This window comes from Hyla sarda, chromosome 6 (assembly GCF_029499605.1).
Source record: "Hyla sarda isolate aHylSar1 chromosome 6, aHylSar1.hap1, whole genome shotgun sequence".
In the NCBI taxonomy this organism is placed as follows: domain Eukaryota; kingdom Metazoa; phylum Chordata; class Amphibia; order Anura; family Hylidae; genus Hyla; species Hyla sarda.
Window position 1 is genome coordinate 238,173,951 of NC_079194.1, and position 19,084 is coordinate 238,193,034.

Sequence of the window (19,084 nt, forward strand, 5' to 3'; positions counted from 1 at the left end):
GACACCAAACTCCAAAAATGGGCTGGACAAAATTATTGGCACCCTTAATTTAATATTTGGTTGCACACCCTTTGGAAAAAAATAACTGAAATCAGTGGCTTCCTATAACCATCAATAAGCTTCTTACACCTCTCAGTCGGAATGTGTGACCACTCTTCCTTTGCAAACTGCTCCAGGTCTCTCTTATTGGAAGGGCGCCTTTTCCCAACAGCAATTTTAAGATCTCTCCACAGGTGTTCAATGGGATTTAGATCTGGACTCATTGCTGCCACTTCAAAACCTTCAAGCACTTTGTTGCCATCCATTTCTGGGTGCTTTTTGACATATGTTTTGGGTCATTGAGATCTTGGGTCTTCCAGCAGGACAGACGCAAACCCAGGTTTCTGACACTGGGCTGTACAGTGTGACCCAAAATCCATTGGTAATCCTCATATTTCATCATGCCTTGCACACATTCAATGTACCCAGTGCCAGAGGCAGCAAAACAACCCATTATTTTCTTTGTAGGCCTCATTCTGTTTTCGGTAAACAGTAGAATGATATGCTTTACCAAAAAGCTCTATCTTGGTCTCATCTGTCCACAAGACGTTTTCCCAGAAGGATTTTGGCTTACTCAAGTTCATTTTGGCAAAATATAGTCTTGCTTTTTTATGTCTCTGTGTCAGCAGTGGGGTCCTCCTGGGTCTCCTGCCGTAGCGTTTCGTTTCATTTAAATGTCGACTGATAGTTTACTGTGACTATGATGCTCCCTGAGCCTGCAGGACAGCTTGAATATCTTTGGAACTTGTTTGGGGCTGCTTATACACCATCCGGACTATCCTGTGTTGACACCTTTCATCAATTTTTCTCTCCCATCCACACCCAGGGAGATTAGCTACAGTGCCATGGGTAGCAAACTTCTTGATAATGTTGCGCACTGTGGACAAAGGCAAATCTAGATCTCTGGAGATGGACTTGTAACCTTGAGATTGTTGATATTTTTCCACAATTTTGGTTCCCAAGTCCTCAGACAGTTCTCTTCTCCTCTGCTCTCTTCTCCACACAATGCAAAGACTAAGTGAACTTCTCTCCTTTGTATCTGCTTTCAGGTGTTATTTTTATATTGCCCACACCTGTAACTTGCCTCAGGTGAGTTTAAAGGAGCATCACATGCTTGAAACAATCTTATTTTTCCACATTTTTGAAAGGGTGCTAATAATTTTGTCCAGCCCGTTTTTGGAGTTTGGTGTGACATCATGTTCAATTTCCTTTTTTTTCCTTCCTTTTTTGGTTTTGTTCCAATACACAAAAGGGAATAAAAATGTGTATCGCAAAACATATGTTACTGCAATCCTTTTCTGTGAGAAATACTCCATTTTCTTGAACATTTCAGGGGTGCCAACATTTACAGCCATGACTGTATGTAGAAACACCGAAAAATGTACTGCGTAGAAACGGAAGACCCCAAAAGTTACAAAATGGCATTTTTTCTTCCATTTTGTAAAATTACAAGAGGGATTCTGTTGTGGGCTGAATCTCTGAAACCGTTATAAGCTCCTAACATAATAGCGTCCCAAAGATCCATTAGGACAATTTTGGGGCCTGCTGCTATTGGTGTACTGTATTTCTTATAGGCTGATTCACTTACTTTATCAGATCTTATTAATATGTTCTGCACATGAAATAGGAATAAAGTTAAAGATGCCTATAAAAGATGTGCGCATGGTCTGTATAGATGGAGACCTCATACGCCCCCTCTGATGTGGCCATGGAGTCCCAGTCAATCCCTGTTACTAAATAGACGTTTTCAATAAAATCTGAGATGACTGCCAGTGAGAGTTGACTTGCTTACGCGAGGAATCTTGACTTAGTGTTAATGAGTTTGTGTACTTTGATTTTCCAGGGAATGGTGAAATTGTTCTCTGGCCGAAAGCCGATGCTTTACAGTTTCCAAACTTCTCTTCCTCATCTACCTGTGCCAACTGTTAAGGACACGGTCAAAAGGGTACGTTGTTGTATTCATCTCAATAAAAATAATCATGAACGCATAATTGCTATTATAGTGTATTCATTCTCTACCAAAGTCATATCTTAACTAGTGAGGCTGCTTGATTTACAGTATCTGCTCAATGGAATTGTTCCAAAATTTAGATGTCATTACATTGGTATTAGTGATTTCCTGGTAGCTGGGGGAAAACCAAGTCTTGACTGTCTTTTTATTGTGTTGGCCACATAGGCTGTCAATTGGTCCTATCTAAAATTCTAGTAAAAGTTTTTACTTCACGTACAGCCGACTTTTCTCTGATACCATTTTATTAAAATTACCGTATTTTTCGCCGTATAAGACGCACTTTTTCTTCCCCAAAACTGGGGGGAAAAAAGTTGGTGCGTCTTATACGGCGAATACACACCTATCGCGGCGGTCCTTGCGGCCATCAACGGCCGGGACCCGCGGATCGCGGTGATGCCCTGTATTAACCCTTCAGACGCGGCGACCAAAGCTGACCGCCGCATCTGAAGGGAAAGTGACACTAACCCGGCTGTTCAGTCGGGCTGTTCGGGACCGCCGCGATTTCACCGCGGCGGTCCCGAACAGCCCGACTGAATAGCCGGGTTAGTGCTTACAGGACACCGGGAGGGACCTTACCTGCCTCCTCGGTGTCTTCTCCGTTCAGGGATCCCCTGTATGGCCGGCGCTCTCCTTCCTCGTCATCAGGTCGTCGCTTACGTGCGTCGGCGTGCGTAACGACGTGATGGCGGCGACGGAGAGCGAGGATACACGGCCAGCAGCAGAGACGTTCGAGAGCGACGGGGACACGGCGACAGCGATGGAGCGACATCCAGGGCAGCGGTGACGGGTCCGGAGCGGCGGGGACACGTGAGTATTACCTCCTCCTGCAGTGGTCTTCAATCTGCGGACCTCCAGATGTTGCAAAACTACAACTCCCAGCATGCCCGGACAGCCGTTGGCTGTCCGGGCATGCTGGGAGTTGTAGTTTTGCAACATCTGGAGGTCCGCAGGTTGAAGACCACTATTGGGTTCAAAATCTTTATTTTTTAAGATTTTGCCCCTAAAAATTGGGTGCGTCTTATACGCCGGTGTCCTATAGGACGAAAAATACGGTACATGGAAGACAGTAGATATAAAACCGTTATTGCACAAGTATTGAGTATCTTCCAGTAGAATAATGTTGGACCCCTATCTACAGTCCCTACAGAAGGGGGACCAGATGACGTGGCAGTTCTAATTATCAGTCATAGGTTTGGTTTGACCATCTGGATGACAACCAGAGAATATAGTGCACGGTCTCATATATTACACTTGGTCCTGTCCACAATGCTTTAGGTGTTGTGCAGAGATTAGTATTGGAGGTTTACATTGCTTTGTGACACTTAACAAGTGATGACACTGACCCGATTCTTTTTCTGTAGGTCAAGGGTCTGCATTAAAGGGGTACTCCCCTGGATTTTTTTTTTTTTTTTTTTTTTTTTTAATCACCTACCAGAAAGTTAAACAGATTTGTAAATTACTTCTATTTAAAAATCTTAATCAATCCAGTATTTATCAGCTGCTGTATGCTCCGCAGGAAGTTCTTTTCTTTTTGAATTTCTTTTCTGTCTGACCACAGTGCTCTCTGCTGACCATTTTAGGAACTGTCCGGAGCAGGATAGGTTTGCTATAGGGATTTGCTCCTACTCCTGGACAGTTCCTAAAATGGACAGAGGTGTCAGAAAAGAAATTAAAAAAGAAAAGAACTTCTTCTGGAACATAAAGCAGCTGATAAGTACTGGAAGGATTAAGATTTTTAAATAAAAGTAATTTAATAATCTGTAAAAAAAAATCTTTGGCACCAGTTGATTTAAAAAAATGTTTTCCAGTGGAGTATCCCTTTAACTTTCAGTATAGCGGCATACATGGCCAAAATACCTAGGACTTAAAAATGTTTAGGGTACGTTCTTACTACGGTATTTCTGAGCACAAAATTGTGCTCAGGAATTCTGTTGCAGGAACATTAAAGGGGAACTCCACCCCTAGACATCTTATCCCCTATCCAAAGGATAGGGGATAAGATGTCTGATTGCGGGGGTCCCGCCACTGGGGACCCCCACGATCTCCCTGCTGCACCCAGTGTTCTGATGTAGAGCACCAGGTGCAGCGCCAGAGGCTGGTGACATCACGTCCGTGCCCCACTCATGACGACCGTCACGCTCCCTCCCATAGACTTGCATTAAAGGGGCATGGCCGTGACATCACAAGCAGGCCGTGAACATGACATCACAAACCTCCACCCTGCATTACCAGTCACCCGTGCACTGGATGTTTGGGGGTTCTGCAGCCGAGATCGTGGGGGTCCCTAGCGGTGGGACCACCACCATCAGACATCTTATCCCCTATCCTTTGGATAGGGGATAAGATGTCTGTTGAGGGGCGGAGTACCCCTTTTAACGTTGGTGTAAATGGGTCTTCCACTGACCCATTCACACTGCGGAATTTCCTCGCCGGAAAATTCCGCTGCAGAAATTAAACTACAAAAATAATGTTGATTATTTTGGCGTAATAATACACGCACTGCATTGCCGTCAATAGTGTCCTAACGTTGAAAGATTTCGGCGGCGGATGCTCAGATGGAATCTCCTAGCAGAACTCCGAATTGGAATTCTGCGTGGAGATTCCATAGTGTGAACATACCCTCATGTGTACATCACTCTCTCAGCCTGACAGCTCAATGGGTCTTAGCATCTGCATGGGTGGTGGGTTATCTTGATGGCTGCTCTGTACTTATGGCTCCGCTGCTGTAGGATGAACCTTACAGAATATGCAGGCACACCTTGTGCATAGAAGTCACTGAAACACAAGCTATTTATTACAAAAGTAATACTTATAGGCTGTCTAAGATGCATAATTCTGATCCAGCATTGATTTGCATGTAATAAGATTTTACTCTTGCTTTATTTATACTAACATTCTGAAAAGATTTTTGGTCAGGCTTGTGTTTGCTGCTTTTTATAAAGCCTGTATATCATTAGTGCACTACAAGGCTACCACCATGACTACCCTTAGCAGTTTAGTCTTAAAGGGGTATTCTGGTGAAAAAAAAGTTTCATATCAACTGGGTCCAGAAAGTTAAAGAAATTTGTAAATTAATTCTAATAAAAAAAATCTTAATCCTACCAGTACTTATCAGCTGCTGAAGCTGTGTTGTTCTTTTCTGTCTGACCACAGTGCTCTCTGCTGACACCTCTATCTGTCTCAGGAACTGTCCAGAGCAGTATAGGTTTGCTATGGGGATTTGGTTCTACTCTGGACAGTTCCTGACATGGACAGAGGTGTCAGTAGAGAGCACTGTGGTCAGACAGAAAATAAATTTAAAAAGAAAAGAACTTCCTCTGGAGCATACAGCAGCTGATAGGTACTGGAAGGGTTAAGATTTTGTTTTAATAGAAGTAATTTACAAATCTGTTTTAACTTTCTGGAGCCAGTTGATTTAAAAAAAAATAATAATAATTCCACCGGAGTACCCCTTTAATGATGTCTAGAGATGTCAGTCAGACTAATTGTTGCACACTATAACAGCTGCTGTGCTTGTAGTTTATTATCTGTGGTTTCTGATGTTGCAGGTAACACTACTGAGTTATCACCATATTAAAAACTGCTAGCTGAATAGCAACTTGGTCTCTGCTGCATCTTTATATAGAATTTCTTCAAAGGGCAGATAACTTATACCTGACTGTATGCGCCTTTTATATACTTTATGTTGGCAGCATGTTATAGGGCTGTTATTGTCTTTGGATTTTTTTTCTGTGGAGATACAGCTTAAAGGCGTTATCCAGGAAAAAAACTTTTATATATCAACTGGCTCCAGAAAGTTAAACAGATTTGTAAATTACTTCTATTAAAAATCTTAATCCTTTCAGTACTTATGAGCTTCTGAAGTTTAGGTTGTTCTTTTCTGTCTAAGTGCTCTCTGATGACAGGTGTCTCGGGAACCGCCCAGTTAAAGGAGGTTTGCTATGGGGATTTGCTTCTAAACTGGGCGTTTCCCGAGACACGTGTCATCAGAGATTACTTAGAGGGAAAAGAACAACCTTAACTTCAGAAGCTCATGAGTACTGAAAGGATTAAGATTTTTCAATAGAAGTAATTTACAAATCTGTTTAACTTTCTGGAACCAGTTGATATCTAGAAAAAGTTTTTTCCTGGAATACCCCTTTAATGTTTCTGTAATGTTCTTACTGCATTGGAGTCATTCAGCCGATGGTCATGGGGATACAACCATTTGCAATGTCGGCACTTTGACACAATTTGCAGACACCTTAATGCCTTTGGGGCCAGACAGGACCTCGGTCTATGGCTGGAATCAGAGGAATGTAGATCAGACACTTGGAGATGAGAAGGACCACAGGATAAAAATAACATACAACCAGAATTCCACAACAGATATTGACCGTCATTCTTTCTCTCTGTAGTATTTGGATTCTGTTAAACCACTGATGGACGAAGAGCAGTTTCAGAGGATGGAAGGTCTTGCCAAGGATTTTACCGTCAACCTAGGACCAAAACTTCAGTGGTACTTGAAGCTGAAATCGTGGTGGGCCACAAACTATGTAAGGGTCATGTTTATATTACCAGGATACATATTTACCTACTGTACGTTCTTTTGTGAGAATGTCCGGCTAACTGGACGGCAAAAGGAATTATTTGACTGTAATATTAGGGGGTAAAGAACAAGGACGGCTTACAGTTCGGCCCACAATTTAGGATTTAAATGTTTCAAGATCAGTTGTACTGAACTTGGCAACCTTCAGCACCAATGACTAATACAGATGTACATATATGTTCTCAGTCCAATATAACGGAAACTACTAAGAAGGATCTTCACAGACTGGATTACTGTGGTGCAAGGCGCAAGACCTTACACTTCACAAGGTTTAGACTTCAATCTGTGACAGGGCGCTTGAAAATATTGTTACAGATGTGGGAGGTAGGGATCCCGGCACGGGTTTCCTAAACCTTCCCGTGGGTGACGACTTCAGCGCTACACCGGCAGGGTCAAATAGCAGTCGGAGAGGGTGCAGAGAATCGTGACAGCTTTTTATTGTATAATCATAAAAAGTATCGGTGCTTAGTTGGACAACTCATTTCGGAGGGGCTTCCTCCTTCGTCAGGTCCGCATGCGGACCTGACGAAGGAGGGAGCCCCTCCGAAACACGTTGTCCAACTAAGCACCGATACTTTTTATGATTATACAATAAAAAGCTGTCACGATTCTCTGCACCCTCTCTGACTGCTATTTGACCCCGCCAGTGTTGCGCTGCAGCGCCGAAGTCGTCACCCACGGGAAGGTTTAGCAAACCCGTGCCGGGATCCCTACCTCCCACATCTGCTACAATATCTTATCCACCGCCTCCAACGGGATCAACGGCCAGCTGCTCCCGGCTTACCTGCGGAAAGACACCTGCTCAAAGTTATCATCAGGGTTGCATCTGAAATTAGCGCAACACTTAAAGGTGAGCAGGCTCTTATCTCTCTACTATCCATCCGTTATCCACGGATAATCGGCACTATATTAGTGCCACATCTGTCTTTTTTTCTTTCTCCCCTACATACTATGGCGCTTGAAAAGGCACATTCAGGGAAGTCTTCCTGATATGGTAGACGGCAGCACTAACTCCAACCAAAAGCCCTCTAAGCAATAAGTGTAAATCAGAGAGGCCCTTGTTCAGCATTCTCCTCTCAAATACAGTTTAAATCCTCCCTCTGGGAGACGGGAGTGTTGTAGAAGAATATCCTCGCTGTGTGGACAAAACAGGACCAGATACAGTGACTTGATTGTACACAGATGGTACCTAGGAATAAGACGTGTGTCCTAGGTGTAGGTATGCCAGCAATTGCAGGGGCTAGTATATGTACACTTTGCTAGATGACTGGTAGTCTCAGCAAGAGCAGGGCTAGGAAATGTTATTCTGGCTAATGCCAGGCCTAGACTGTTTCTTACAGGTCTAGTCCTCCCCTTCTCCTGGGAGAAAGGTTGGACGTGGAACTTTCTTCTGCAATGATTGGCTAGGAGTTGCATGTTACCAAAGCACCATTCAACTGTGTGCAAGAAATGTTAACTGTTGATACTTCACAAAACCTTAGTGTATGCAATAAAAGTGGGGCAATTTAATACTTGACAATACCTTTTAATTCTAAGCCACTTGACAACTTTCTTAGGATGGTAGCTGGAACAAGTGTACTGGGGCACTACATTAGCCTCTTTGGCATGCTCTGAGCATCTGCCATGGCACCCTGATTTCTGCTCTAAACTACCCCTGATCTTGCACAATACTTAGTCTAGTAGATGCTAAATAAAATGTATTTAAAGGCTTACCAGTGAAGGTTGGCATGCATACAAACAGGTGTGCCTCCTGCAGACATCTGTGTTGCTGTATTGAGTATATCGGCTATTAGTATTGCCAACTTATCACAATGACTGAATTTATTTGTATATTACTTTATTGCTTTCTGGTGGCACAAATACAGCTTGTGTGGGTTGGAAAAAATGTCTGCTTTGTGATTTCCTCCAAAACACTGCCCTCATTGTTAAGTGCTGCTTATATTTAGCTATGCGGCTGCGAACGTTCATGAAGTGTAACATGAATTGTTCTGGAATCCAAACTATTTAGTTGATGAATATACAATATGCTGAGCATATATGATGCCTCATGATTTAATGCTGCAGACTTCAATGAAAACTAAATGACTGAATACAGCATCAATTCTGCAGCTTCAAATCCTGTGCATCTAACATGCGCAGGATTATGTATGTGTGAATAGACCCTAAGGGTACATTTATAGGTACAGGATCTGCTACATAAATATTATTATAATCTTTTTTTTCTAATTTAACATTTAAAAAAATTAGCAATAAGTGCAAAAGACGGGTAGTACACTCCCGATAGAAAGACATGACCAAAGTGAAAAGATTACATTGGCTCAGGCACAACAGGTACATGTCACAATGCATAGGTAAATTAATGCAATAATAAGCAGCTGATTTTGCTACCCATTGACTTCAATGGGTAGGAAAATATGCAGCAGAAAAATACAGCACATGTGACCCTACCCTTAGGGATAAATTCACATGGGGCAGATTTGTTGCAGTAATTTCTGCAACTGTCCTGTACACCGGAAATAATCTTATTCTATTAAATAGAACCCATTGTTTAATTGCAGAAATTTCTGAACCAATTTTGACACGTGTGAACTTGCCCTAAGAGTTAAATGGAGTTGCCAATGTGTTTTTCTAGGTTAGGCTAGTTTTGTAAAAGAACAGCTCCCGTTCTGAGGGTCACCAGCAAGTCCCCATATGGAGAAGATGATTGGCCAGATCAGACAACCTTTTTTTAAAGATTTTTCAGGCTGAAATGATTGTAGGTGCCCCACTATGGATACTTGTACACTGGTAACAGAAGGAGGAAGGAATCGGCCCAAATGCCTGTGGAGCTAAGAAGTCCTCGGCCCTCCTGGGTAAAAGGCTTTGAACTCGGAGAGAACCCCATTTTGATATTTATTATGGGTTACCCTCTGTATATGTTGTTGCCTAATGGTAGATAATGGGGTTATCTGCATAATGTTTTAAAAAGTTCTGCATTAAGTAAATGTTTGAGATTGCAGGGAAACGTGTACGACAGGCCAGTGACAGTACAAGCGACTAAAGTGTAATGCTATGACTGTTATGATGGGAACCATTATTTAAAAATGTTAAAACTCTCAGTATTAACTATGAAAAATTGTGCATGTTTGACATGCCCGACTCTATTACTGCTAAATATACGGCTATTTTTCAGTAAGTTGGTTTCATACTCAAAACGGTAACTGTAATAACATTGTGTTTCCAGGTCAGTGATTGGTGGGAAGAATACATCTACCTCAGAGGACGAGGACCAATCATGGTCAACAGTAATTACTATGCAATGGTAAGTCTACTATAATGGCTTTCTTTCCAAGCTGAGATGATGGAACCAGAATTGTATCTCTCCATAATGATATTAAAGAGTACCTGTCATCAAACCATATTTTCTAAACTAACTCAGATTATATTCCTAACTACTCCTAACACCCCTCCTGCCCTTAAAAAAAAAAAAAAAAAAAAAAAAGTCTGAGCTTTAAAAAGCTCTATATCATACCTTTCCTTTTGCTCACATTGTGTGAGCTCCCAGCAGGAGAAAGTGGACGTTCCCCAGCAGACGTGACGTTACTGAAGCCTGTGAGAGCTGTGCCTCGCCATCCCTCGCACGCACGCATGCACTTCCTGAGTTTGGTCTCTTGCCTGGCCAGGAGGAGACCAAACTAACTGACTGACTTGCACAGGGAACAGAACAGAGCCACCTAGTGGCCGTTTTTATTCAATCACATTAAAAACATATAAAGGTTGAGAATTTTAACAGCAAGTAAATAGCAAAGTGTCTTATAATTACATAAGGAACAATATATTCAAAGTTTTTAGTTTGGTGACAAGTATACTTTAAGGGCAACCTGTCGGTTTTGCACGTTGAGGCCATTTTGAGCAACATAAACCTGGTGAAAGGGCGGTGCTGATTGAGGTGCTATTTTTTTGTTTGTTTTTTTGTCCTAGTCTTTGTAATAATAATGTTTTTACTCTTGGGCTACAAAGGTGTATACAATAGGGTGTATTCTATAGTCCATGCTAGTCAAATTGCCACTCTAGACCACCCACTTGCCTGTGATTGACAGCTTCCTGTCTATGCACAGTACTGACAATAAGATTGCTAGGGGGTAACAACACCTTACCCATTTGTTTGAATTGTGTTTTAGCTCTAATACAGCATATTGAGGCAGGTGGGGGGGGGGGGGGGGGACAGAATCCAGTATAGGACCATTATTGTCAGAGCGATCACTCCGCTTCCCTCAGGGAAAATATGAGGGCAACTTCGGGTAGTAGGGTATTGTGATCCCTGTTGCTGTCACTACTTATTCTGTCACAGATTCTTTTCTTAAATTAGAAGTAAAAGACAAGAATGTGCTCCATAGTGAAACACCACCAGCGGATAGTCCTCACAAGGTGAAAATTGTGCTTACCGCAAGTGGTTGTGTAAACTCACAAACAACAATTGTTGAAGTGAGTGAAAAAAAGGGTTTAGTCTGTGGCCCTCCTGCTAATAGCCGATAATAAGTGACTTTTTATGGGAGCTGCAGGGTAAAGAATCGGTGCTGGCTGGAAATACCACAGGTGTAGAGGAAATGATTTATTCAGAAAAATGTGACTCGTTTCACCAATTTTTCTACACCTGTGGTTGTTCCAGCCAGCGTCGATTCTTTACCCTGCAGCTCCCATAAGAAGTCTCCCATCATCCGCTTTTCTAAAATCGGCAGGGTTTACGTTACAATTGCGCCATCCGTGGAACTTACGGTCGTCAAATTTGGATGCCAACATATTTTTACTATTTATTATATTACAATTATTTATTATATTACACTTTGTTCTTTTAATTTTTTTTTCATTTACGGTAAATACAGAGTCCAAAATCTAAGTTTTAGAGCTTGCATTCTCAGTGTTGGGTAAGGTTATGGCCTCATAGGCGTGCACTCCTTTCCTGGATAATAATTTCTTTCTCATCTTGATTATTGATTTCCAGTTAATTGGAAAGTGTCATCGTTAATTACTTACTTGTAATTTGTCTTATCTCCTCCCCTGTTCTGTTACTAGAAGGATAAAAAGTTTCCAATGCAACGACCAAAGTACAATAAACCAGTACACTGTTAGAACATGGCATAACTGGGAGTATTTTATGACTGTTCATAAGTACACCCTTCACTATTTCCCTGTGATATATCAGGATAAATAAGGCTGCATTCACACCACGTTTTTTGCAATACAGTTCCCGTATACGTTTTCAATGTGAAAACCATATGGAACCGTATTGAAAACCGTACGCATTGACTCTCCTTTGAAAACCGTATGCCAAAAGATCCATCAGGTTGTGTCCGTTTTGCATCCTGTATTGTTTTGTCAATTTTTTTTCCCGTACCCAAAACCATAGTCTTCCACGGTTTTTGGTCCGGGTGAAAAACTGTATTAAACCGTATACGTGTTTTTTTTTTTTTTAACATGGGAGTCAATGGGAACCGTACAGAACTGTATGTGTGTACGGTTCCATCCGGTTTTCACCATACGTTTTTTTACTTTGCCGAGTTTTTTTTCTTGGAATTTCAATCAAACAAGTGAAACTTTATTCAAAATGGAGTGAAAATGTAAAAACCTATACATTTTTTTTCTTAAAAAAACTGATGCAATCGGACATAATTTTTCAAACCGTATACGGTTTTTAAACTGTATACGGGTTGAAATTTGTACACACATTTTGATACAGTTTAGTCAGGTTTTGAGGAATCAGTTTTTCATCAAAAACCTGATATGGGAACTGTATTGCAAAAACACGGTATCACAAAAACACTGGAACCTTAACATTGGTGTGAATGGGCCTTTCGCGGACTCATTCACACTATGCAATTTAAGAGGTGGTGTATTCTGCCCCTGAAAGAATGAACTTGAATTCTGCCAACAGAGATTCCTCAGTGTGAACATACCCTAACCATGTGCCAATAATCCTATATTCAGGATGTCACTAATGTTGCCATCTGAAATGTTGAACTTAGAGGATCTCAAAATTGTGTAGACACAATCTGAAAGTGTACATGGATAATCTGAGAGGGAGCACAGAAGGAGCAGCAGGCCCGATCCCGTGTCGATTTGTAAGAAATATAAAAAATTGTGGTTCCACCTCCTAAAGAAAAAAAGACTTTATTAATACATGTTAAAATATAAAAACGTAGACATGTCACTGAATATGTAAAGAAACTCCAACGCATTTCAGTCTTATACAGCTCTTATTCATGGCATATGATACCATGATTGAGCTGTATATGCTTGAAACACGGTAGTGTTTATTTTTTATTTTACATGACAATTGTGCAGATTTTTTTTCTACTGTAACAGGTCTTGCTTTTTTTTTTTTATTCTTCAGGAGCTGAATCCACCATTTTTTATATGCCTCAAAATTGAAAAAAAAAAGAGTTGTCTGCTTTGGAACATCAGTTTTAAATAAATAAATCTGAATTAGTAGAAGTAAGGCATTTCCCATTCCCAAGGGACGTGAGATCACAAAGACTTCTCTTACTCTGAAGGACCCAGCACTGCTGTATATTACACTGAAAGCTTATTGATTTGAATGGACAATGTGTAATATTTTATTTCCCCTGTGGTAGTGCTGCAGGGAAATTAGATTACAACTGATCCCTAGGGGTTTCACGAATACTTGTGCTCAGGGCCTTGTTCTCATTTTCATCCCAAAAAGGGACATTTTTATACATTAAATGGGAAACAAAAAAAATTATCTTAATTGATCAGTCTGCAACATTACCACATAGTTGATCCTGCCAAATCAGTCCTTCCACTTTATAGACCTTTACATGGTCATGCAGTGCACAAGAGATTTGTCATGATCATGTGATGTTATGTCATGCTACGGGAAACATACAGAACTATGCAGAAATAATGTAGCATATCCTTTTTTTTTTTTTTCCTTTTGGTTTAATAAAAAATCCCAGAAAATAGTTTTTCGACAGCAGGGTTTGTTGTTCATTAAAGTCAGTCAATGCATCTGCGCGTGTGACTGTAGCCTTTAAGAGACTCACTATATACAGATTTTTACATCTTTCTGACACTGCTAATATAAAATCAAATGCAAAGAGTGTATCCTAGTGGTGGGAGGCGGCAGTCAGAGTTTTAAACTGCGCCTAAACTTTCAACAAACTTCTGACATGTCTGGTCTGAAGTTTTGATCGGCAAAGGTCCAGGTGTTGAGATCCAAAGGGGTAGAAGTGTTCTTCTGAAGCACACAGCATACGAATGCACGGTATATGGAGTCTCATAGACTTTCACTAACCTGTATTAAGATGTATTGTACAGTTATTTTAGGCTTGACTAAAGTATTACTACTACATTTAGCAAAGCTTTTAGCGGTGGAGACTATACAAAAGTTTATAAGGGGGCCCTATGATTTCCTCGTACTCCCCTGATCCATGTAGGTTTATATGGATGAGACTGATATCCTTGGAGTAGATTGATTTACAACTTTTTGACAGGTTTTTCACACCTAAAACTGAAGGGTCCTCAAAGTACTTCTGTGATTGGTAATTTCTTAATGTTCTTGAACTGAGATGAATAGCTTGACATGTTTTCTTACCCCTCAGGATTACCTTTATGTGTTGCCAACAACAATTCAAGCTGCCAGAGCTGGAAATGCGATCCATGCACTTCTGCTCTACCGGAGAAAACTGGACCGGGAGGAAATCAAACCGGTATGTTTGTGTTATACCAGCGGGTGGCTTTAAGAAAACATCCCTTCATGTAACAAAAATAATGCCTTTAAATATTTCTCAAATTCAGTGTTATTCTGTAACCTGGTACATTAATATATCCTTTATACCAGTAGTTACAAGCCTGTGGCTATAAGCTGTTGCAGAACGAGTTCTCCCAGCATGCCCTGATATAATAGCTAACATATTATGATTTTGATTCGGGGTTTTCATGTGAAATACTAAAGTGGGCCTGTCAATAGGAAAACAGGTATGTTAGTTTACCCATGGCTAGATAGAGCTAGTCATCATGATTCCGGACATACCTTTTATTTCATTTGCACAAAAAACCCGGGATGTCCAGCGCCAGACTCAGGAACGATTCTTTATTAAATAGCCATGGGAGATATCACAGGAACTCAATGTGACGCGTTTCGGCCTCACTGAGAGGCCTTAGTCATACAAAGGTTAAACACACATGGATCTTCTTATATATGGGGAGAATAGGTGGCGCAACCTGGGGAAATCCGCTTGCGTCACCAGGACCACCCACATACGATCACATGAGTAACACTAATTAAATGCAAGCAAAAAATATATTTGGTGCAAATAAAAATAATGCATGAGTACCACACTAATTAAAATGCAAGTGTGAACAACAAAAAATATATTCAGTGAAAATAAAAACAATGACAAATCTTACTGCTGCCAATGTTCAGTTGTGCCCAAAAGAGATAAATAAATCAAATTGCATACTAAATAAATGGGAACAAAAAGAAACATATAGCAGGATAACCAGCAGGTAGTTATTAGATGCGAGCAAACATGTACCTGAGCAAAGACATACAATACTGTCTTCTCTTGTGCACCTTGGGGGTGGAAAAAGGACTACTGACCCAAAAGGTGGCAGATTATTTAATTGTAGAAAATCCCATAGTCCCTTCCCAAGGTGCATAAAGAGACATTTCCCCCTCCACTCAGGCCCATAGTCAATGGGATTTCATCCCTGAATGAGCAACTGTGTGTCTGGGTGGATTCCCTACACCAGCCTCTTATTCCGCATGTGCCCAGTCATATCAAGGACACGAAGCATCTCCTTAAAGGGTTACTCCGCTCCCCAGCGTCCGGAACCCAATGTTCCAAACGCTGGGTGCGGTGCTTCCGTGTCCACATCCGCCCCCTTGTGACGTCATGCCCGCCCCCGCAATGCAAGTCTACCCCCCTTCCAATAGATGTTCATTGTGGAACGTGACGTCGCGGGGTGTGATGTCACGAGGGTGCGGGCGGGAACACGGAAGCCCACACCCAGGGTTCGGAACATTGAGTTCCGGACACTGAGGAACGGAGTAACCCTTTAATATGACGGACCATGTTCACTGGGAAAAACAGAATGTATGGGTGTCAGCTGATGTGACATCATTATACTCTGGGATACAATCTAGCCATTGTGGCTTTATCCTGGTTCCTGAACACATTCCCGTTATCCACTGGAATTACGGGAATACATATTATTGACTGTTAAGTACCTGTTGAGCCACAACTTTTCATGATTAACGGTGCATTTTTACTCCAGATGACGGGAGCTTCGATGGGGGCGAAGTTCTCCCCCTCTTTCGCCAATATTTATATGTGTTGGTGGGAGAGGGAGATTCTCTTTGCCCCCAAAAACCCCTTCAGCAAACATCTGCTATGGTATGGCCGCTACATCGACTATCTGCTATTCATATGGGAGTCTAATGTAGCGGCCATACAGGGGATTTCAGATAACATCAATTAAAATAATCTTAATCTCAAATTCACTGTCAGTCAAAGGCGTAGCTAGAAACCACAGGGCCATGGTGCGAAAAATTGGCCTGGCCCCCCTACCACCTGACGACCCCCTTGCCCAATCCCCGATGACCCCTTACTCGGCCACACAAAGAGATCAGTAACTATTCTATACGCTGTACCCTCTGAATATAACCCTGCCACACACTGTACCTTCCAAATGTACAAAATATACACTGTACCTTCCAATATAATCCCTCCATAATAATGCTAATACTGTTACACGCTGTTCTCAGTTTAACTGAATCACACCTGTCCTCCTCCAGACCCCTCTGTCCTCTCTCTGGCTCCTCTGTTCCAACCCCCCTTCTTCCCCCCCCCCCCCCCCCAGACCCATAAGTCCTCCTACATGCTCCGCTTCCACCCCCCCCCCCCCCTCCCTAGACCACTACGTCCTTTCTAGGCTCCCCTGCCCAACTTTCCAGACCCATACCCAATCACCTCCTGGCCCCCCACATTGATGAACAGTATATGTATTTATGTATGATGTATATGTGACTGGTGTATGTATGATATTTGTATGCATGATGTATGCATGATAGATGCATGATAAATTTACACAGCATACACCCATCTATCATGCATACACCCATCTATCATGCATACACCCATCTATCATACATATGCCCATCTATCATACTTAAACATACCTATCATTCAAATATACATCTATCATACATACACACATACATCCATCTAGCATACATACATAACATACATACACACATTTATCAAAAAATACACACATCATACATACACACCCGCCCCTCCACGCACACGCATGTCATACACATCATACATAAACACATATCATACATACACCCGTTGTCTCCAGATCCCCCCCCCCGCATAATAAATCTCCACACATCATACATACATACATACATCCTTCTAGCTTACACACATCTCCACACATCATACATACATACATACATACATCTTGCTTACACACATCCATCATTCATACACACACCATTCATACACACACACATCATTCATACATTATATAGGCCATACGAAGAAGAATGACTGAGAACTCACCCCAGATTCGGTGAACAAGTGGGTACTTCTTTATTTCATAATCTCTTGTCAACAGGAACATCAGAGGAGAGGAGAAGGGAAGGCAGACTAGATGTAATGCGGTGGGTTCTCAGTCACACGGAACATACAGTACATAAACACACATACATTCATACATACACATAAACATCATACATAAACACATCATATATACAACCGTCGCCTCCAGATCTCCCCCCCCCCCCACATAATACATCTCCACACATCATATATACATTCTTCTAGCTTACACACATCTTCATACATACATGTTGCTTACACACATCTATCATTCATACATACACACACATCATTCATACACCATACATACAGTACATACACACATCATACATACACCCGCCACCTCCAGATCCCCCCACATAATACATCTCCACATATCATACATACATCCTTCTAGCTTACACACAGCTCCACACATCATACATGTATATATGAAGGCAAGACACAATCCTACATTAGGCGTCTCTCTTTTACATGTACAATTTTTTTGGTATAGTTTGTCCTTACTCATGTACATGTTTGGTCGCACCTAATAACATACATGCTTACACACATCTATCATTCATACACACACATCATTCATATATCATACATACAGTACATACACACACATCATGCATACACCATACATACACACACATCACACATCATACATACACCGTACATACACACACATCACACACATTATACATACACCCTCTGCCTCCAGACCCCAAATCTAACCTGTCCCCCGTTCCTCCAGACCCGATTTTGCTGCTGAGGCTTTTGCTGTCAGCAACAGGCTCAAACAGCAGGGTTATCCCCTATGGACTATCTCTAGGGCAACAAACATTGCCAGTGGAAAAATGGTGAAGATCTCCTTAGATCTTATGACAAATCCAAAACGGACAGAACTTGGAATGAATCAATACCTATAGTATTTTCAAGGCAATATAGCACAGGTTTCAGAGACGTAAAAAATATTATTAATAAATAAATGCAGATTTATATATACTGATCCAGGAAAGCCCCAACGATTGGCCAAATACTCTCCCCTAGTTTATTTATGGATTGTCCAGCCAGGAAACACACGTGGCTGAATCACCCAGGGTCATTTAAATGTGGGGCTATAAAATGTATTTGTTGTAATCCCATGCTCTATTCCACTCAATTTACATCATCCAGCAATAATAACTTTTTTTTATAAAACAATAAATCAACTGTAATACTGTGGGAGTTGTGTATCTGTTTACATGTTGTGACTGTGTTGTGCAATACGTTGGTTGTACCACAAATTCATTAAAAAGTAGGATACTTAAACATATTTCGGATGCTGCACATTTTCAGCCACGATGTGTTTCAATGGTCATAAAACATTGTGCGGGAAAACATGGGGGCGATACATCTTGCCTTAGGCTTCAGGGCATCGAAAGAGTTATACTGCCACCTAGAGGGGGAAACCTGAAACAAAAGATCTTGTACCGTGAGGTGTATTGGATACTGAGACTCAATACAAGGTTCCCGCATGGTCGGAATAGAAGGCAAGACACAATCCCACATTATTAGGTGTCTCTCTTTTACATGTACAATTTTTTGGTATCGTATGTCCTTACTTATGTACTCATGTTTGGTCGCACCTAATAATGACCTCCTAGTTATCCTGCTATGTTTCTTTTTGTTCCCATTTATTTAGTATGCAATTTGATTTATTTATATATTTTGGGCACAACTGAACATTGGCAGCAGAAAGATTTGTCATTGTTTTTATTTTCACTGAATATATTTTTTGTTGTTCACACTTGCATTTTAATTAGTGTGGTACTCATGTGATCGTATGTGGGTGGTCCTGGTGACGCA

The 19,084-nt window shown here is 41.3% G+C and overlaps 1 protein-coding gene across 3 annotated transcripts in view; it reads left to right on the forward strand.

The window, feature by feature from the left end:
- Positions 1-19,084, forward strand: part of CPT1A (carnitine palmitoyltransferase 1A) — a 75,117-nt gene that overhangs the window by 23,581 nt on the left and 32,452 nt on the right. For all 3 annotated transcript variants that reach the window (XM_056526723.1, XM_056526725.1, XM_056526724.1), the window contains exons 5-8: positions 1,883-1,984; positions 6,448-6,585; positions 9,862-9,939; positions 14,237-14,344. In XM_056526723.1, the coding sequence (XP_056382698.1) occupies positions 1,883-1,984; positions 6,448-6,585; positions 9,862-9,939; positions 14,237-14,344 (426 nt within the window). The remainder of the gene's footprint in view (positions 1-1,882; positions 1,985-6,447; positions 6,586-9,861; positions 9,940-14,236; positions 14,345-19,084) is intronic.